General features: G+C 44.9%; 1 protein-coding gene across 1 annotated transcript in view; it reads left to right on the top strand.

Annotated features, from left to right (window-relative positions):
• The window catches only part of AQR (aquarius intron-binding spliceosomal factor), a 169,904-nt gene that overhangs the window by 60,088 nt on the left and 87,567 nt on the right, over nt 1-22,249 (top strand). Inside the window, exons 18-19 of the mRNA XM_088456488.1 lie at nt 16,391-16,558; nt 17,088-17,257. Coding sequence (XP_088312614.1) covers nt 16,391-16,558; nt 17,088-17,257 — 338 coding nt within the window. The remainder of the gene's footprint in view (nt 1-16,390; nt 16,559-17,087; nt 17,258-22,249) is intronic.

Below are 22,249 nucleotides of genomic sequence, written 5' to 3'. Positions count from 1 at the left end.
AAAGCATTGGGGGAGATGTACTAAGCTCTGAAAAGTGTTAAACTGGAGACTAATAAAGTACCAGTCACTCAGCTCCCAACTGTCATGTTACAGGCTGTGTTCGAAAAATGACAGTTTGCAGCTGATTGGCTGGTGGTTTATCATTTTGCAGTTTAACACTTTCAGAGCTTAGTACATTTGGCCCATTATGTGGCATAAGGTGTATAAAGGGTACTACTGTGTAGCATAACCTGAATGGGCTCTGTGTGGCATAACATGAATGGGCTCTGTGTGGGGGCAAATGTATGTGTTTTTTTACCTTTTAAAATCTTGCTATGTGGCCCCCAAAGTTCTAGATGCGCCCTTGCATGCAACCAGAGGGCTGACTAATATATATGGACGCGAAAAAAGAATTACAGAACAGGCGAAAACGCAAATAGGCGAATGCATAACAGGTGGAAAGTACTGAATAGATTGGGGGAATCAGTCTGTACCCTAAAATAAGATGCACTGACAGTGGAAATCATTACAGATGTGTACTATTAACCCTAATAAAAGTACTTTGTGTTCATAAGTTGTGTTATAAGCTTTCTAGAAGCATATTTGCAAAAGTGGTGAAGAATGATAGAAAACAGTATTTTTTTAGTTAAAATAAATAGTCCAGTCAAATTTGGGGTACTTGAAATTGGGCGCTAGCATAGTTTTGTGTCTCTAAAGTGCACTTTTAAAAAATTAGAAAAATCCACCTGCTGCATGCACCTGCAATCCTAAAAACACCTGCCCCATCTATACAGCCCCCCAAGAAACCTATTTCACTGCTTTTTATCTTTGTCCCCCCACTTTTTTCTTTTTCCCCCAAAAATGACGTGTCTTTTTTTGGGGTGTTTTGAGGTAATTTTTTTTGCTGATTTATCCTTTATGGGGCTGTCCAAAGGGTTCTTAATCAATTCCCCACATTTGCACCCCCAAATAGAGATTTTGCACTTTTCTCTATCATCCAGGCTGTGGGACACTGGACCATGGGATTGTCGTTGGGGGAGCGGGCACTTAATGACACTGTAGCTTTAATCCTAGCTCCTCCCCCCTGCAATCCCATCATGCCAGTCGTCTTTAAGTGCCTGAGGAGATAGGGCACCTTTGGATGAGCTGCTACGCAGCCCACGTAGGCAGCTATATTTATTTTTTAACACTTTTGTTTTTTTTTTCTAATTGAGGTAATGTGCGCTGCTTGTAGCAGCGCACAGTGTGAGTGCGACCAGCTGCGGGAGCTGTGATACAGCTCACCACTATCTAGCTCTGGCATGGGGGGGGTGCTTGTCGGCGGGACCACCCCCCATGGAGGCCGCCTGAACCCGGGGACAGTGCGTGCTCGCACCATTTTAGAGGTTGCAGGGCGGCAGTGCTGTCCCAGATGGCGGCACCATCTTGAGAGTTTCATGAGGGCTGCTCCATTACGGAAGTGCGCCCTCACAGGTAGCTTTGTTTGAGCATCACAAGTGCTTTCACCAGACGGGAGTAGCACTTGTTTGGACAAGCCGCGGCATAGGGAGGGTGGAGCCTGTAGCTGTCTGCCTCCCCTACGCATTTAATTGTACCGGGCTTTTGTTTTGGCAGCGGCTCTCCTCACAGGGAAGTACGAATGCCAGAGTCTACACCGGTCAGCCGGGCTTCACCGGAGTATGCCTTTAGCACGGAGAAAGGGGGCGGAGCTTCCAGCCTGATCTCCCCCCCGGCAACGAGAAACAGCAGACAGCCGGGATGAACAGGCACCTGCGGTGCTGCACAACTCCTATCCTTTGCTCAATGTTCCCTGGAAGGATTTTTACCCCTTTTGCCTGTATTTATCCTTTCCTAACTACTGTGTATATATTGTATTTGGTTACATGATGTACATCGGGTGGTGGCTCACCACGTCAAGCACACCACTCTGTAAACAGAGGGTCATAACTTCAAGGAGCTCTGGGGACTAAAGCGCTATGCTCAGCATGCAATTGTCCTGGGTTCAGATCTAGTATTCTTATCATTTAAGATCTGATACGTCCCGTCTCTGTATCACCAGATGCCCTATATGTATAGGTGACTGATGCAGTTGGACAGTAACTTATTAGATCAGGGTATGTCCACTAAAGAAGATCTATCTGCTACCCTAACGACGTGTATGGGTAATGGTTGGCGTTGCGGCCTCGCCGCATGGCGCTTTGGGTTTGCTTCCTACTGCGGCCCTAATATTTGGGCCGCTGTTTACTCCCAGGTGGGAAGTAGCGAGCAGTTGCCTGCGGGGCAATTGCATGTATAGGAAGGGCAACACGTATAGGAAGGGTGTAATGGGTAGCATTACTGCCTCATAGCACTGCGGTTGTGGGCTCGGTTCCCGTTTCGGCCTAACTGTGTGGTGTTTGTATGTTCTTCTTGTGCTGGCGTGGTTTTCCTCCGGGTGCTCCAGTTTCCTCCCGCACTCCAAAGATATACTAACCCTGGCGTAGGCAGCTGGGGTACTGCGTGGGCAGATGTGCTCAATAGCAGTACTACGTGGGCAGCAGCTGGTGCAGGCCATGGGCAAACTTGGGGTTTCTCTCATCTCTGGCAAGGGCTTTGTTCCCCCTAGGGAGTTAACTTCCCAGCAAGGTATCTCACACTCGGGTTCTGGAGTTGCAGGGTGCAACATCACAACTATATCATCTATTTGGAGGAATCCTCTGCGTGTCGATGCAAGTGGGGGGACCCCATTAGCAACTTCAGTAGGTAGGACCATGCGTGGGCTTGCACGGTCTCGACCAAATAGGACCGCCTATCCTTTCCACCTGATTGCTGCTGCGCGCCATTCAGTTGGCGGGGTTTTTAGTTCTGGATTCCCAGACTGTTGTTTTGGGTCTGTCCAAGGGTCTGTCTCCAGTCTCAGAGCGCAGGACACCCCTAAATCGGCGCAGCTGAGCCACCCCAAGGCATCCCCATAATGAGAAAAGTGAAATGTGAAGTAAGAAAGATAAGAGCAGCTATGGCTGCATGGAAAGGTGAAAATACAAATATAATAAAACCAAACAGTAAAGTGTTAAAATAGTGCAAAAAAGAAAGAATGTGTTATAATGCGATGCCCTGAAGCAGTCCAACCAAAGCAATGCAGGGGACCCACACCATTCTCTGAATCAGGCTGGGGGACACTGCGTTCCCTCCCTCACGCTCAGTCCTGCGAGATGGTGGGTTCTTGACCGGTCTTTTCCCTACTGGATTGGTTTAGTTGTTCTCAAAACATTTTCATGGGGTTCCTGCTACTTCTCTCCGGGCTCTTTTAAAGAAGTACTGGCATGATGGGATTGCAGGGCGGAGGAGCTACGATTAAAGCTACAATGTCATTAAGTGCCTTCTCCAGCCCCAATCGACAATGCCATGGTCCAGTGTCCCCCAGCCTGATTCAACAGTAAGTAACCACAAATCAGTTTTTTACCGCCTACCATTCATTGGAGAAACTTTTCCGCCTGTTTCAGTGCATTGAGTTTCCGCTTAGGCGAGTTGGTCCTGGAAATGAATTTGGAAATAAGATGCAAGCAGGCGAAAAGCGGCAATAGGCAAAACTTTTTCACGGATCGCGGCTTTTCGCCTCTAATTGAATCCGGTCCCATCTCTGGATTTAATATGAACTTGCATGAGTTATAAAGTTTGACAGTTGCTCAGACTGTGAGTTTAAAAATACACTTTTGTAGCTTTCACACAGGTTTTTGGCAGACTGCCAATTTACACTGGAGCCAGCCACAGAACCTGTGTAATTTAAGTGTGTCCCCATTTTTCGGGATTGTGTGAGAATGTGTGGCACTGTCAAAGTTCAAACCTACGAAAAAACTTCAAACTTCTCCACCGTGCCAAATTTGGTGGAGCTAGGTCCAAAACTCTGGCTGTGCATAAAGACAGACAGACTTTTTTTTTATATAGATGTTGGGGCTAAACCTATTTCTCCATCCATGAATCTTGGAAGACCGGTTGCCTGCCCCCTGCAGACCAACCACCAGGGTGAATTTTCTAGTTGGCATGCGATACAGTTTTATTGAGCTATATGATACAGTAGCAAATGACTTGACAAAATACTTTTTATTGAGAAAAGTGTAAACTGTGCTATTTATAACATAATTAATAATGTTCTGCTTCTTATAATGCAAATCCAACACTTATAATGCAAAATAGATTTATTTAGTGACATGCAAGATCCGTTCAGCACAAAGACCTGCTTTTTGTTTATAAATACTTCTGTAGAGGAAAAGTAAAACAAATAGGATTTTCTACTTCCATGACCTTCTTTTCTCAAAATCCATTGGAGGGCACTGGCATCATGAGCTATAGAGGTGCAGGCATGAGCTTAGCTGTCTTAAGAGGAAAAAACACTTGCTGAAATATCAGCTCCCTTCCCCATTATGTCCGCCAGTTGCTTGGATACAGGTTATTTTTTTAGCTCGGCCCAATAGAACAATAGAAAGAGTAATTAAATAAAAGGGAGTGAGAAAGAAGGAAGACAATGTCCCCCCACAAAAGACAACTGAAAGTATTAGGAGCATAAAGGGTTTACTTTCAAAAACTGTCCTCACGGGAGGGAGCGCTCTGAAGCAACTGTACACAAAACCTTTCACCCAAATCTAACCTCTTTGGAGGTGAAACCTATAGAGAAAGTGAGTGAAGGGTATACCCTGTAGATGCTGCCTGCATCATCGTGGCAGAGACCAACCTCTTACGAACACTGGCATTTTCTGTCCTGGAGAAACCAAGCAATAACAAACAGCTATAACTCCACTTGTAGTCCATACACCAAACTTGTAATTACTCCCAATTACGTGCTTCAGACAAAGGGGCTTGGTCAATGGTCACAGTGCGAAGTGTAAGGCTGAAACAGATCCATTATATAATGTTTCACACATTCAGTTCCTGCATTACATTTATGCCATGGTTTTTGGTTTTAGTAACACCAATGCACTCTGCAAGCCGAGCCGGCTCTGGGCATTGTAAGAAAAATGCCAGGCAGAGCGCCCATCAAAAAGGCCCTGGGAAGGACACAGAGTCCTGTGTTAATTAAATCTAATGTATAGAGAGCAGCGTGAAGGGGCTCTGAAACTCTTTTCACCTTCCAGATATCTATTATCATGTGAAACATTTTAATTTGACAGGGTTCAATTGGAGGATTTTGTAAAGCTGTCAAGACTCAGCTTAGCGTCCAAGGAGCTAAAGGAGGAATATATGTAGGCTAGTATATGTAGCAGTCTCTTTGGAGGAGGACCGGCAGGCTGTTGCTGTTTTGAGAACATCCATGTATCACAATCTTCTTGGGCAATTCAGTGCCACAAGAATCGCCTGACCCACACTCTATCTTTCATCTTTATTAGTAACCTTGGAAGCATTGGTACTGGAGGGAACAGGAAAGCTAGATGAGATTTTTGACTTGGCATCTACTAGAACCGCTTTCAGATGCCTTGTCCAATAACAGTCCACTTGGTGTTCAACCAAGAAGCTGTTATATTGGCATCTTATCTTTGCAATATTTTTATTCAAATTCTATTGCTCTATTAATTTACATATTCTTTTTAGTGCCTCGTACATTTTTCTTTATATATGATCTTTCAGTTCAAATCTGAAAGCAAATACAACCTAAAACACGACTGCAAACCCCACCAAACAAGAAGCACTGCACAGATCACTATGATCTGTGCAGTGCTTCAAAGGTTTAACATGGCATGGGGTCCACTCCCAAATCCATATCCATAGGCTGAATGGTCCAGGGCTGGTTATGGATTTGGCTATGTACAAGTATTGATGTTTGACCCACGTTCGCTTTTTGGGTCGATTTTTAGTCGGTTTTGACTCTAGTAAATCTCTGATTTTCAAAATCAACAGAAAATCAACCTTTAGTAAATCTACACTGAAGTATTTTAAAGGTCTGGCCATATCCTAAGCCAGGGCTTGACAAATGTTTCTAACATCTAGGAGCCAGGATGAAATTGTAGGAGCCAGACCACCGCCCCCCCAAAAAAATTACAGGAGTGAGTAATAAGCACAGCTCTGTGTGTTATACACACTATACTACTCCACAAAATGGTCACAGTTGAATGGATACAGTAACATGGAGGCCCCCTCACTGCTCTGCACAGCTCCCCTGCTCCACCTTCCAGTAATAATGGATCACATTTCACATAAAACAATGGTGCCAGAAAGTTCAACAAAAACCCCTCCCCTCATGGTCATACCACTATCCCTCTGAAGCTGCTCCACAATCCCTGGCCACGCATAGACCCTAATACCTGAGAGCTCTATGCAGCCGGAGATAGAAGACAGTAGACAGTTGGGACGTACAGGAGGATCAGCGTAGACTGGGACAGACAGCAGGGATCAGGGCAGGCCAGGATGGAGAGGAGTAGTCAGCGCATGCCGGCATGGACACAGGCACATCAGTCACCGCAGGCGACACTCAGCACATATACTCCTGTGCATGATATGAACACCGCAATACTATAGGCATGAAACCCTGCCAGAGCTGATGAGGATCTGCTTCCTCCCTCACTGCAAAATCTGGTAGCCAGGCAGCAAAATCTGGTAGCCATGGCAACCTGGCCCCCCGGGATTTGTCGAGCCCTTTCCTAAGCTCAAATTGCCAAATTGCTGTAGAGATAAGACAAGAAGGCCTAACTAAACATGTTTGGTACCTGAAGTAGTGAGTGGCTAGATAGAAGGATCAACCTCCTAGTTCTCCTCCTCAGGATGAATTACAACCTGAATAAGATTTGCAGTGGCTTGGAAAAATTATTTAGCCCAGGTGGGTTTCTCCAAGACTGCATTGCCATCTGCAGTCGTACTTGGTGGTCTTCTCTCAACTTTGATTCTGCAAATATCGTGTCTGCCCCAGACTGTCTGTTAGTCAACTAAGCCTTACACCTTTGGACATGTAGAAAGTACACCCACCAGAACTAGCTCTGGAACAACTACCAAGGAGGAGATTCAAACTTTACTGAATATACTGATGCTATGCATAATATAAATGGACGGATAGCTTAGCATTTCATTTTATTGGGTGTCTTATATTGTTTGTTCATCTTCACTACAGGTGCTTCTTGTATCCCTCTCTTGCTATCTACTACTTTAGAAATATTGCAATGCTTGAAAAACCTATTTAAGAAAGAAAAACTGAATGCAGAGCATTGCTAGCCATAAGCTACCTGTCTTCTGGGTCTGCATGAGTGATAGATACATAAATCAGACTCCTGGCACCTTTATGGGAATAGTGGGTGCAGGTGTAGGCTGTCTGTCACTGCAGTCCCACACACTGCACAGGGAAGCTGAGTGGACCAGCGTTATTGACAACAGCCTTCCCTTGATACTGGGCCCTTGGGGTCAGTGCCATCCATTACCTGCAGTTATCACTTTGTGGGCTTTCCACACTGGCAAGTCTGCCAAATGACACAGCAGCAAGAGCTCCGAAAGTGCTCTGGAATTGAGAGAAAGCAGCAGTATGATGCAATGGGAGGAATACAATGTTCAAGCCATTGGCGGAGAACTGTGAAAATGAGTTTCTCAGCAGACAGGACTTTAACTCTGGGGAATTGTCCATTCACCCTTAAGTTTTCCAGTAAATAGTTGACAGGCTGTGTCAGCTAGATGATGACTTGAACCACAAGCTGTAGCACCTCTGCTCCAAGTCAAGGGATCCAAATGTGTTATTTGTAGGTACCATGTCATTAGGACACATTAGGAATTTTCTCTGAGAAGCCATTCAGGTATTTTGGTGGCACCGGACTGGCCAAGAATATTGTAGTGTTTATGCTTGGAACAATCACGCCATCTCGAAGATGGAGAACATCTTGCCAAGGACTTTCATGTGCTTTCTGCCAGGAATTCTAACAGTGTCTGGAAACCTACATCTCCTGGTGTAAAGGAAGGGGTTTCTTACATCTTATTTTTGCTCTGCTTGTATTCTTCTATTGTTAAAGGAGAGTCTGGATGATGGCTTGCGACTTAGGGCGTGATTCGGCAAGGAACGCAGTTGCTTATATGTACGCAATCAGTCGATTGTAGCATACTGCGTATGAATCGCAGTGCGTGTGTGCGAACTAGCCACTGCTATCGGGACAGCGATAATAAAGGCTACACAGACCCATGGCAGAGTGATTGACAGGATGTGCCGTTTGTGGGTGGTGACGGAGGGGCGGTCGGGAGAACGCAGGCGCACCACTGCAGGGGTGTGCATAAATTAGCCACTGTTATAACAGACGCCTCCATAGTGTGCGCTGAAGTAAGCAATTCCTGATTGAGGTCTGACCTGCATTAACTGTGTGTATGGGTCGGATGTTACCGATTGTTTCTCTTTGTTGGCCAAGTATACGGATGTAAGTAAGGGGAAGTGGGTGTCCTTATGTCAGGTTGCAATGCAAATGCAAATATTTACATATCACCGCTGATATTAGCAACTGTGGTGCATGCGTATAAGCAGAATAGCGATCCGTAGTGAATCAGGCACTTAGCTCCTTGCTGTTTGCTCCTGTTGATTTTCTTTCAGTGGAAACTGCCACTTTAAACAGAAATACAGACCTTCTTGAATTGAGTGATGCTTTTACAGCCTCAATACATCTCCACAATAGTGACTTGGGATCTTAGGGCCTGATTCAGAGATAGACAATAATGCAAACGCAACTGCAGTTTGCATTATTAGATTGCAGTTGCTAAAATATGCTAATGCTTTGCAAAACATATCCGAGCATAGGGACGCCCACGGCTGCCTTCTCATATCAGTACGTCGTTGTGCAACAGCATAAACATCGGTACCATCGATGCACAGCAGGTAGCCACGCTTCTTATGCAGCAGGTCTGACCAGCCGCAGACTCTCTGCAGCTCTCCTGACATGAATATGCTGCTAAAGAGATCACAATTACTAATTTATGCACGCCCATGAAACAGCACTTAAATGGTCAGACACGCTTGCATTCCTCTAACCCTACCCCCTCCCTCCCCCGTTACCACTCCCGAATGCTGACTACCTGTCACTCATTTTGCAAATCGGTACTCTGTACATACGTAATCGCCATGTGATCGCTGCTCGTGCGCAGTGTGGCGTTCGCACATGTGCTTTAGCAAACAATCGCTCGATCTGCGTAAAAAACGCCATTGTGTCTGTCTCTGAATCAGGCCCTTAATTTAGTTCCTTTAGAACCCTTGGAATTGGTGGAGCTGAATTTTTTTACCTGGAAGATTACCTATCTCTTGGTCATCTCCACAGCCAGGAGGGTTGCAGAGCTAGAGGCAGTGTCTTGTTTTCATTTCTCTATTTAATGAAGACCGTTCTTTTCTTAGGAGTATATCTTCCTTTCATGCCAAAGTGGTCTCCAAGTTCCATCTTAATTAGGGCATTGTGAGCCTGGCTTTAGACCGGAGTAAATCTATGGAAGCAGAGGGCTCTCCACTCTGTGGTCGGGGTCAGGATCTTGAGGACCGTCAATAGGATCAGTGAAGTGCACAGTATGGATGACCTTTTTGGTTCTTTATGATGCCCACAAGAGAGGTTGGCAGCATCAAAACAGACCATTTCTAGGTGGATTACTTTGGTAATTTGTTTATCTTAAATTGGGGCAGGGTTCCCCGAACAGGTCATAGTACATTCTACTAGATCGTGAGCACTTCCTGGGCGGTGTGGGACGATTTTCAACTGAGCAGCTGTGTAATCGGGCATCTGGTCTTTGGTACAGATTCTGCATTTTTGTGTCCAAAGATGCCACTTTTAGATGTAATGTCCTGCACACCACAACTTCTGAGCATACCCTTCTATTGGGAGAGCTTTAAGACATCCCCAGTGGCTTCAGATGTGTCCCCATGTATGAAGGATAACATTCGATAGTTAGCCCATATCTCCAATGTTTTGGTGTCTTTGCATGTGCAGCACCCTTTTCTGCGATCTGGTTTGCAGCCCCACCCTCCAAGCCGCAGCATGATTGACATGCTGCAGCGTTTGGGAGAGCGGAGCAAGGGCTTTGCTGGCCACCATTCCCGGAAATGTCGAGTTGTCACCCCCATTTTCCGGGAGAGACCAGGCCAGGTTCTGCGGTAGTGGACGCAAATTTCCTTGCTTCGCAAGTGACCCGGACCCGGTTAGGCTGCAGTGAGCTTCAGCTTCTGCAGCCTTGCCGAAGGAGCAACCATTGCGACGGATGGTTGCGCCGGTGATCCCAGGCTGCGACCATGGTTGCAGTGCTGGGATCGCAGATGCAGCAAGGAGGTCTGTGTTTCCTACAGACACCTCCTGCTGCATTAGCATTTTGCATGGACAGAATTGCACAGCCGCTTGTGTACGACTCCGCAATTCCCTTCATCTCTGAATCAGGCCCAAAATCCTTTTCTCCAGTCCAGTGTGGGACAATGGTCGCCCACACTTTACCCTTTTGTTCTTGTTTCTGCTCTCTCTTCACTGTTCTTGTTTGGGTTCTCCTTTTTGTTGATCTTGGAGATTCTTTGTCTCTCCTTTCTCTTTGCTCTGCCATTGGGGCTTTGTCAAACAAAATTCTGAAGTCTTGGCAGCCATTAGGGGTATGAGTTCGGAGGAGCTAGAACTTTTGGAAGCTGTAAAGTGCCCAAGCTCCTGTATCTATGTGTCCAGTGTCACCCATTGAACGCAGAGGAAAAGTTTTTAACATAAGAATAAAATTCCTATTTTTGACATTTTCATCACTATTTAGTTTAGAATTTACTCTCCTGTAACTACCATGGGACTATTAATCCCTTTTGTGTAAGTACTATAAGGAATACTCCAGTCCATATGGAGCACTATGCCAGAGCTTCCTAAGAATTTGTGGTTGAACATTCTGGACACATTTGACTGCATCATGTATATGTAACAGCATGGTATTTATAGCCCGCACTATAACCCATAATGACCTATTGTATATTAGCTTTCATATTGTCTAATGCAAGAGGCTATATCAAGAGCAGAATGGATCTGACACACTTACACAAATGCGTACGTATATACTCTATTGGGTGGTTTTTTCAAAGCTGCCGATGATCAGCTTTAACCAATAGTTCTAAAGTGGCAACAGCAATAATGCTAAACCAGCCTGGTTTAGCATTAAGTTCTTTTGCCGCTTTAAAACTATCAGTTGCAGCGTAAAGGCATAGTGAATATACCCCATGGATGGAAAGTATTAGTGGCACATATAATAAAAATGCCCCAAGTCTTCTCAAGCCCATTAGCCCTATTACATAATCTTGTACTGTATATGCATATGTGTATGATAAACCATTTTGAACACAATAATGAGTAAAAATGTCAGGTGTAGAAAGTGAGTCCAATGCGGAAACAAAGACTTATGTATACGTTAGTGCTTTTACTTGTTTTTGATGCATGTTATCCTCCTACATTTCAGTTCTATATGCTGTTGTCTGTGTTCAGGTTTTCATTCTGTTTGTAAGACAAACAATTGTTCTCTAATGTTTGAGAGATTATTTGTTTAGTGTCTAATTATATTCATCATAAAGTTAGTGTTCTTACATTGTAAGAATGTGCGGCTGGCAGATTACTCACATTGTCTCAGCCAAAGGTAGCAAATGATTTCCACCTAATGTAAGAATTCAACTGTATAGAGCAGTCGTTCCCAAACTGTGCGCCGTGACACCCTGGGGTGCCTCGGGACACTTGCAAGGGTGCCTCAGGTTGGTGGTCCAGCACCAAATCAAATTATTTATGGTCAATGTAATGTAAATATCTGGGCAAACAGAAGCTCAAACCTGAACCTTAGGATGACAGGTAAGCACAATTTACTTCACTCTACTACTTTAATACATTTTATTCTGAATTTCTCAATAACATACTTTTGGCTTAGGGGTGCCGTCAAAACAATGCTGATACTCTAGGATGTCATGATTCAAAAAAGTTTGGGAACCTCTGGTATAGAGTAACTACGCTATTTGTATTGCATGATAAACAATTATGCTTTATTGGATCTTCCTTGAAGAAAACCGTTACTTACTCAGAAATTGACAAATGTTGATTTTCTTTTAAAGCGATCTATAATTTACAATTCACACCTCTACCTACATTATGTAACATTATTTACCTTGTTATATACTGGTGTAGCTGGACTAGCAGTACAGATCTCCTGTCAGAATGTATTGCTACTGCTGTACCATTGTCTGTGATCCACAAATATAATTTTTTTTGTTAGCATTTGGGTCAGCACAAGCCAGGGCTATGGCAGTTTAGTCTGTATTTAATAGGGCATTATGTTTTCTCATTGAAGCTTTTTGTAATGGACCCACTAAGAGATTTATATGTATCCGTTCCAAGAGTTCTTGCATGGGACGATGTCAGGGCAGCTGAAACAGCAAGTTGTGTTGAAGGTCCTGCGAGTAGTTTGCAGCATGTTGCCAGCTGGCACATAATTGCATAACATATCCCCGTACATCCTCCAGTTGGGGCCTAACACTTAAGGTGACCTCTGTTGGCACAGCAAGTGTAGTGCTGACCATTGCTGTGTAAGCCGTGCCAACAGCTGGGCACCATGTGTGCACCACTCCATTCCTGATACCTTGCAGATGTATAATACAAGACTGTGCTGTCAGTAGGCAACGTGTTTAATGGAAATCTGTCTTGAGTTTTCCTGTTATGGGCCGTATTCAATTAAAAGCGAAGCCGAGATCCGCGGAAAAGTATCGCCGATTGCGACTTTTCGCCTGTTGGAAACTTATCTCCGTATTCAATTCCATGCGCTTTTTGCGTACGCGGAAAGTGATACAATGCAATAGGCAAAAAAGATCCGCCTCTGAATAGCAGGAGAAAGAAGTGCAACATATTTTTATTTTGGGGTACAAAGGTGGGGAAACCACTCAGAACCCTTGGGACAGCCCCCAAAGGACAACTGCGTCAAAGAAAAATGAAACAAAACTTAAGAACACTCCAAAAAAGTACTTTGAATTTGGGGGCGAAAATGCACAAAGTGGGGGGGACAAGTTCGCAAACTAGCGAAATAAGGTTCTGGGGGTGCTCTAAGAAGGGGTCAGGTGGGATTGCAGGTGCTTTTATGAGGGTGGAAATGCGCATTTATTAAAACTGAACTTTAGAGACATTAAAATATGCTAGCACCCATTTTCAGGTACCCCAAATGTGACAGGAATACTTATTTTCTACAAAAAATACTGCTCTATGCTATTCTTAACCACTTGTGCAAATATGCTAATTAGTGGCAATTGTGTGAACTTAAGTACCCCAAACAGTTGTATTACGGCTAATCGGCCACTACTACATTGATCCCCAATGTTTCAGCATCTTTTTGGGGGGTTCAGGTTGATTTCCCCAATTCTGACACCACTTTTCACCTGCTCTGACTTCGCGTGTCACTGTTTTTGCATCTTTTGGAATTGATTAGAGCCAATTGCAGGTATGTACACAATAAGTATCCGCGACTAAAATAGGAGAAAAGTCCGGCATGCGAAACTAATTGAGTACGGCCCTATGTTTCTTTAATTAGCTGATGGTATTATTGCTGTCTTAGTAAGTAGACATTGCCTGCATTCTAAGATTTTATTTTGAAGCTATATATTCCGCTTAGAAGCCTACCACATGAAGCCTGAGTTCTTGGCAGTTTGTTGGTAGAATGGCATTTGTACATATATCTGCTGATAGTGGTACCCTCCCTATTGCTGTGCGGTAGTCTTAAAAGCTGCCCTCTTGGCAGTAGCACACGGGTATGAGAGCTTTGATGCTTTACATTGCTTTACCATTTATAACTTACATCAGTGTATTTCACCAAGATATATCTGAAAGTCTTCATTAATTAGCATGTGTTATGGATACCCACTGCAGGCAGCACAACCCCCATCCTTGGCACATGCATCTAACCCTCTATCTCTAAATTACTGTCGCACTACTGAGCACTTACAGAGGAATACATGTAGATAATCCCACCATTCCAGCTTCATGTTATCAATTTACCACTCTGCTCACTGTCTCGCCAAGCTATAATACTTTATGTCCCTAGTTTCAACTCCCTCCAACATACTTTTCACAATTTCAACCCCATCATTTACTCACCATCTTCGGAACATATATTCACAGTTTAAGATTTTGCAGTCTACTTCAACAATAATAACAAAAGGAATACTATCAGATATGACACCATGTGCCATATGGCCAGTCTTGGCCGTACCCATCCAACGTTCTCTATACTCTCCCCAGTTTCTGTCTTCCTCACATCTCAGCACATTCTGTCGCATATTGTCTGCCACCTTGCAGCAATATCTAAAACGGGATGTGGTCAATATCCCGACCTCGGGCATTTCGTTGCACAGAATGCTGGTGCCAGGACCCCGACACTTGTCAGAATCCCGGCGCTGGCATCACGACCGCCGGAATCTCGAAGGTAAGTAGAGGGGTTGGGGGAGGGGGTAGCATTACGGTTAGGCACTAGGGGCGGTTAGGTGCTAAGGAGGGAGGGTTAGGTTTAGGGTGCGGGGAGGGGGAGGTTAGGTTTAGGCATTGAGGGGGAGGATAGGGTCAGGCAGCAAAGAGGGAGGGTGAGGGTAGGGAGAGGGGGAGGGTTAGAATACCGACCGACAAGTGACGGTATTCTAACCCTGTCGGGATGCTGGTGTCAGGATTCTGACCGCTGGGATCCTGAGCGCCGGCATCCCGTACCCATCCCTCTAAAACATGTTGCTGCCACTGTAATCTCCTTACTCTTAAAAGTCACAAAACAAGAACAATTTGCTATATGTTTATGTTAGTACCCTGTGTGACTATTTGTTTAACCCTATTATTATGGTACAACACTTTAGAACATGTCGGTGATCATAAAAATAGAATTTAGTACATTTATACGTACCTGTACAAACCAATACATTCAAACAAGCCATCAATAGGTGGAAAATCTTTTTTTTAAAGAAGTGGTAGTAGTGTATAAAAAGTTCATCATATTTTATTCTTAAATTCATATACTGTACGTTGGATTTTGTAGTGCCTGAATTTGTTTTTCTAGTTATTTTTTTTTTAAAGCACTTTACTCAAAATAACAGAAATTGCAAATGTTTTAGAGTGTGGATTTGAACCCTGTGAATGAGCACTATATGCAAATCAGTACATGTGTGTTTTACATATGTACCAATGTTTGGAAAGCAGGAGGACCTGGGAGTGGTAGTGGGAAGAAATGTCTTGGAGAACATGATAAATTGGAGGATGTTTTGTTGACCCCTGTTCTATTATTCTCCAAGTGAAAGATTATATTGGGCATTTTACTTGATTACTATCAGATTAAAAGATTGAGGGGGAGTTGTAGCAAAGCCTGGAGAAAGATAAAGTACCAACCAATTAGCTCCTAAATGTCATTTTTAAAACACAGCCTGTAACATGACAGTTGGAAGATGATTGGTTTGTACTTTATCTCTTTGATAAATCTGCCACTGATTCATTTCATTAGATTTTCTGTAGTAAAAAATTGGATAGGTCTGTGAAGATGCTGATTTGAAAGGCTGCTTATACCCCTTTCAGACATCTCGAGATTCCCGGGAATTTGGCCTGCCTCAGCCAAATTCCTAGGTAGCTGCGCCGGGCTGAAAGGTACCTACCTGGGAATAATTTCCCGGGTAGCCGCCCCTTCAATCGAGCAGGGTTTTTCCCGGGACTTAAGTCCCTGGAAATTACCCTGCTTCTGTCTGAATGGTGCTACCTGAGAATTTACTACTCCCGGCGGCAGCACCAAGCAGCTTTTACATGGAGTTGACAGCGCAGAGCGTCCTATAGGACGCTCCGCACTGCTGCTTTGAGTTTGCAGCGCAGTGTGTCCTATAGGACTCTCAGCGCTGCTGCTCACCACCCCTCGCGCCGGCCGGTTGTGTACAGAGAACCCCAGCCGGACGGTGGGGACACCCGCCGGGGGGTCTCTGCCACAGTGGGCCAGCAACACAGGACCCCAGCCGGACGCTGAGGACACCTGCGCTGGAGACCGCCGACTGGTCCCAGCCATAGCGGGCCACCCGTACACTCCCGCTGGACCACCAGGGAATTAAAATAAATTTTAAAAAAATAATAATTAAAAAAAAAAAAAAAAATCTGCATTATGATTGGCCGGCTTCCGGCAGCTGAATGATGACATCATCATCATCATCATCATCATCATCAGCCAGAGAGGGGATAGGCTAGGAGGAGCAGACGGCAGAGAAGAGGCAGGTAAGTAGAAAAACCCTGCTCTTGTCTGAAAGGGGTCTACCTGGGAATTTCCTGGGTAGACACTGTAGTGTGAAAGGGGGGTCTCGACCAAATACCCGGGAATTTGCACAGGAGAAATTCCCGGGTCTGAGCAGGAATTTCCCATGTCGTATATCTGGAAGGGGTATTATTGACTAATTTATTAGATACAATAAGGGCAGTGCTATAACAGTATGTGGCCTCTCTCTTCTCATTTTAACCAGGGCTCCGTAAACATGATGTCTGCTTCCTGATCACCCTGCGACCAATGTTACTGTATGGCACAAAGATTGATCGAAGACAGTCCATTGTGGAGCAGACTGGTCTGATGTATGTGCGAGGATGTGAGATTCAGGGCATGCTGGATGAGAAGGGGCGTGTCATTGAGGAAGGTAAAATATATGTAACTGTATTGTACGATCAATCTAGACAGGTCTGTTTAAGTAATGGAAATAACATACGGATCACAAGGATAGCACACAGATGGAGCATGTTTATTGATGCATAATAGCCTGGAGAGAATGCAGAACATTGTCCCACTCACCTCCGCCGTGAGCTGAATCCCAGACTTGGCTGGATATACAGGTGGTGCTGCATTGCTCTGTTTGTCAGCACTGTGGGAATGCAGTGAAGGTTACACATGCTATCTTTTCTGTCCTAATAAACAGCTGATACAGGTTTAGAGTTGATGAAGTGAGGTTATATATTATAGTTTGATGGCAACGTATGATATGTAAGAGCAAACATTTAATTTTACAGCTGATTCACAAGCTGAGACCTCCTTCAAAGGAATATGGAAGTGATGGTGAAAGGTGGAACCAGTGCTTGTATGGGAAGAGTAGAGCAAGAGATAAAGGTCACAGGGTCCTCACTGGCCTTATCTGAGAATTGTCATTGATTTTGCCATATTTATTTATTTAGGGCCAGAACCTAAACCCAAACTGAAAGGTGATGCAAGAACGTACCGAGTATTTCTAGATCCAAATCAGTATCAGCAAGACATGACGAACACCATTCAAAGTGGGTCTGAGGATGTGTATGAAACATTTAACCTGATCATGAGGAGGAAACCCAAGGAGAATAACTTCAAGGTTAGTCTGGAATACTCTCGTCCATGGACATGTCTGCTCAATACCTTAAATGGATGTTTTCACAAAATGCATTCAAAGAATGCACTGGAGCGGAGCAGTCTTACTGTAAACTTGTTGCAATTGAGATGAATAAGGATATATTACAACAAGTCTACAATTTAATATAGATGGATCATCTAATACCTGAATTATGCTTTTAGTGCTGACTAAGTTACTGTTCAACTGTGCATCATTTACACTGCTGGAAGAAGAACGGCTTCTGTCCAATAGAATCAATCAGTATTAGGTAAACAGTACATACAAATTCAGTGCTGGGGCATATTAAGAGAGGAGGGGGCCCGTGCTCACTCCCCGACTGGGGCAATCTCCTCTCCCTGGCTGCCGTCAGTGAACTGACAGCAATAGTAGACTACGGCACTAGAGTGTGGCCGGAGTCTACTGTGCATGCGCAAAACTCTGGGAAAATGGCCGCGGTGGCCATTTTCCATGCGTTTTGAGTAGCGCAACCCCGTTGGACTTCAGGGAGGTAAGTATATAATAATAATAAAAAAGTATGGGTGCGGGGCGGGCCCCCCTGGACCCAGGGGCCCGTGTACACCGCACATCCTGCACCCATTGTAAATACACCCCATGCCTAACGTTTTGGGTACACAGTGTTTCCATGGCTACTTAATACTTAGTAACAAGATACCTCCTATATTACTGACTGGCCACATACATATACACATTTTATTAATGATTAAACATCATTATCTCTAGATAAATATGCCACAAATCTGGTGCTTAGGTCGACGCTTCGGTTCCAACATTACCGTTATCAAGACATGAATTAAATATTATAATCAACCAAGGCAATGTATAAGTTATATATGATCTTGACAAGCACTGAGACTTGTAACTGTCCCAATGTCAATGAACACACACTGTGTGCCTAAAGATAAGTCACCTCTAAGTCCAGACTAATCATCTGAAGCGTGTAGTCATACGCCATGCCCTCGGTGTTACGCATCCCTGCTGAGGATATGGCACTCAAATTACTGGACATCTGAGGCTGGGAGCCTGCTGTGGGCTCTCGTGGCATATTTGATTCCGGTCTTGATAAAGGTACTGTACATGTTGGAACCGAAACGTCGACCTAAGCACCAGTTTTGTGGCATATTTATTCACAGATTATGATGTTTAATTATTAATAAAATGTGAATATTTATCTTAATTGGTGAGTGCTTCCTTCCTTCCGTGGAAAATCTATGGTTATCTAAGGGGCCGTTTAGGTCCTTGGAAGGCACTCCAAAGATGTATTATTAGATGTGAGTGCAGGACCATTATATAATATATATATATAGTATGTATGAGTAGGGACTTGCAGTATAGTGGGTCCCTTGACAGGGCCTGCAAACTTAAATTCATTGCTCAATTCATGAACCAAAACCCTACTGCTTATTGTTAGTTATTATGGTGAGTGCAGAGCCCCTGTGATTTCTATTTAAACAGTGTGGTCACGTATCATGCTGCACCCCAAATCCAGGAGTGGTGAGTGCCATGGATTAGTGCTATTTGTGTGTGTGTGTGTGTGTGTGTGTGTGTATATATATGTATATATATATATATTATATATATATATATATATATATATATATATATCTATATATATATATATTATATATATATATATATATCTATATATCAGTGTTGGCAAATACGCGCTTTAGCGCGTATTTTACCCTATTTTTAGGACCGGGGATTCACTTTTCCAAAATGGGTGGGTCCCCGGGGACGCTCTCCGCTGCAGCCAATCCCTGGCTGTCAATTAACACTGAAGTTTACTGGCCCAGCTGCAGGCTATAAAAAGCAGAGGTGGAGCTTTGCAGCGGCACTACAGGCAGGGGCGCTATGTAGCAGAGTCCTTCTCAGAGTCTGGACACTGTCAGATGGCACTGCCGGGGAGGTTAGTTGTTGGCATTTTTCCTCCATCACAGTTCTGACCATCGGATTATGTAGCCTCATCATTATTGGAGCACTGATCCTGCACACTGATCTCACAGCAAAGCTTCTCTCTGCTTGGCACGTCCCCTGTCAGAGGCTTCACTTTTGTCTTGTCTTCACAGACAGTCGGGCTGAGCAAACCATACCCTTCCTGCTCCTCGTGTCTCTCGCTCTTCCTCCTACGGCACTACAAGTAGGCAGCAGCAATGGCATCACAAGGTGGGTGCGGGCTGCACCCGGGTGTCACACACTGAGGGATGACACCAAGGTGCAAGACTCCCCCTCAGTGAGAGGAGCCGGTTGCTGCACTGTATAATAAGTGCAGCAGTCTGCTCCTAACACTGTGAGGGAGCTGGCCGGCACTGCACACGGCCCCCCAGCCTCATTCTATTGCTGTGCAAGTAGCAGTTCTTGCCCAGTTTATTGGAAGCTCTGGCTGCTGTTGTCATTGACACCAGGGTTATGACTATGAGGGTGTATGGCTGACATGCACTGTTACCTCAGCATAGAGCTGATCTGCAGCTGTAATACACACTTGTAGGATTGAACCCTGGTTACTTTTACATTGCTCTCTCTTAATACTCCTATCTTAACATACAGTGTAAACTGGCATTATAGCAAGTTTGGCCTTAAGAAAAAAAGAGGACATAGTAAAACCACAGTAATCCATTTTGGGAGATAACTAAAAGAAATATAACAGGTGGTAAAGGGGAAGCACGTTATTTATTCACTGGCTGTTGGCATATACAGTAGTTATGTATGGACACTGCTGCAATACGCAGATGTGCCCTTTCTCTAGGTCCAGAGCCCTGCCCATCCACTAACAGACACAGAAACGACTGCACGATTACGACATAATCGTGTAGTCATTTCACAGTCTGTGCTGTGCCTACATGATTTGATCGTTCAGTGCAGGCACCCTGCATCATCTTTGAATACGGGCAATCTGTAGTTATCGGCAGACTGACCAGCATGTTCAAAAGATGATTGATGTCGGAAACGACCAGCGGGAGCGCGCATCGCAAGTCGTTTCCGACATTTTGGTGCACAATTTGCGGCCGATTACTGAGCGATCACACGATTACGATGTCGTAATCGTGCAATCGTACAGTATAATCGGCTAGTGGATGTGCGCGATAACTCATGTAAGGGGAGTGCTGCTATACTCATGTATGGGCATTGGTGGCTGTTTCATGCTGAATCTAGCTACAGAGACAGTAGCCTCGGAGATAGGTAGGTAGATATTAGGGAAGGGACCCACCTGCTCCGGGTGCAATGGTTTCACGCTACTCCTCTGGCTACAAGGAAATTATGCGGCTCCCCAACCCGGCGTGAAGACGGCCCCTTCATATGGCGTACTACAGTTTCCGGGAAGCTGCAGAAGACTGAGTTCTCTTGCGTGGCTGCACTGACAGGGGGATTCCAGTTAGTCACGGCGGGTAGTGGGTCAGGGTTTGGTGCTGCTGGGTTAGTGGGTGACTGTCTAGTGTTGGGAGGGCTGAGGGTAACTTCCCGCGGCTGCTGTTATCAGTGAAAAGTGGTGAGTGGCCAGAAGGGGGCACTTTGGCAGACAATAGAAGTAGTTATCTACCCTTACCCCAGCACTGCTTGCCCTTTTCCCCACTACCCCAACTTCTCCCTGCCTTTACCCCCATCTCTACCCCAACTGCTCCTTGCCCTTAACCGTCTCTACCTCACTGCTACCTGCCCCCAGCACTGTCCCAACTGCTGCCATGTGATGGAACCCAAAAAGATGGAGTAGGACCCCAATATTTTAAGGTAAGGGGTCCCTGGGACCCACAATTTTTTTCCGCTCAGCGCGATCACTGATATATATATATATAATACATACATACATACATACAGGTTGAGTCTCCCATATCCAAAATGCTTGGGACCAGGGGTATTTTGGATATCGGAATATTTGGATATGGGAGACTCAACCTGCATATATATAATATTATATATATAATGTGTGTGTATGTATGTATGTATGTGTGTGTATATATATATATATATATATATATATATATATATATATTATACACACACATATATTTACACTTTTTCTTTATGATGTTTGTCCAGAAATGATGGAATAGTATATATCGTGCTGAGTGTCCTGTTGCTCTCTACTAGTAGTTTAGTAACAGGTCTGATAATTTTTTGACCTATTTGTCCCTGGCTGATGGCCTTCTTCCACTGTGCACAAGATCATGGATGATGGTGGCGTTATGCACTCTATAGGGATTCCAATCCCAGATGTTTTTGAGTCCCAGAAATACCCGGTATTATAACCATTGAATTCCAGGTATTGCAGCAGTCAAAACACACTGTGGATTGGGCCAAAGGGCAGTGGGATGAGATTTACCTTCTCTGTTCCAGTCGAATTATCCAGTACACTCATGTTCTCCCAGCTGCCTGTAGAATAGGTGGGGGAGTCCCATGATGCAGTTGCTCTCAGTCACTGAAAGGCTCGGAGCGCACTGTGCAGTGACACCATTATTGTGCAGCGCACTCTCAGCCAAGCAGTGAAGAGAGAGCAGGAGGGGAAGATGGATGGCAGAGAGGGCAGGAGGGGGAGATGGATGCAGAGAGGGCAGAAGATGGTAGAGTGGGCAGGAGGGGGAGATGGATGGAAGAGAGGACAGGAGGGGGAGATGGGTGGAAGAAAGGGCAGGAGGGGGAGATGAATGGCAGAGAGGGCAAGAGGGGGAGATGGATGGCAGAGCGGGTAGGATGGGGAGATGGATGGCAGAGAAGGCAGGAGGGGGAGATGGATGGAAGAGCGGGCAGGAGGGGGAGATGGATGGAAGAGCGGGCAGGAGGGGGAGATGGATGGAAGAGCGGGCAGGAGGGGAGATGGATGGAAGAGCGGGCAGGAGGGGGAGATGGATGGCAGAGAGGGCAGGAGTGGCAGATGGATGGCAGAGAGGACAGGAGAGGCAGATGAATGTCAGAGAGGGCAGGAGATGGATGGAAGAGAGGGCAGGAGGGGGAGATGGATGG

Source organism: Taudactylus pleione, unplaced genomic scaffold (assembly GCF_031769625.1).
Source record: "Taudactylus pleione unplaced genomic scaffold, aTauple2 ptg000707l, whole genome shotgun sequence".
In the NCBI taxonomy this organism is placed as follows: Eukaryota; Metazoa; Chordata; class Amphibia; order Anura; family Myobatrachidae; genus Taudactylus; species Taudactylus pleione.
This window is presented reverse-complemented; position numbering and strand designations above follow the sequence as displayed.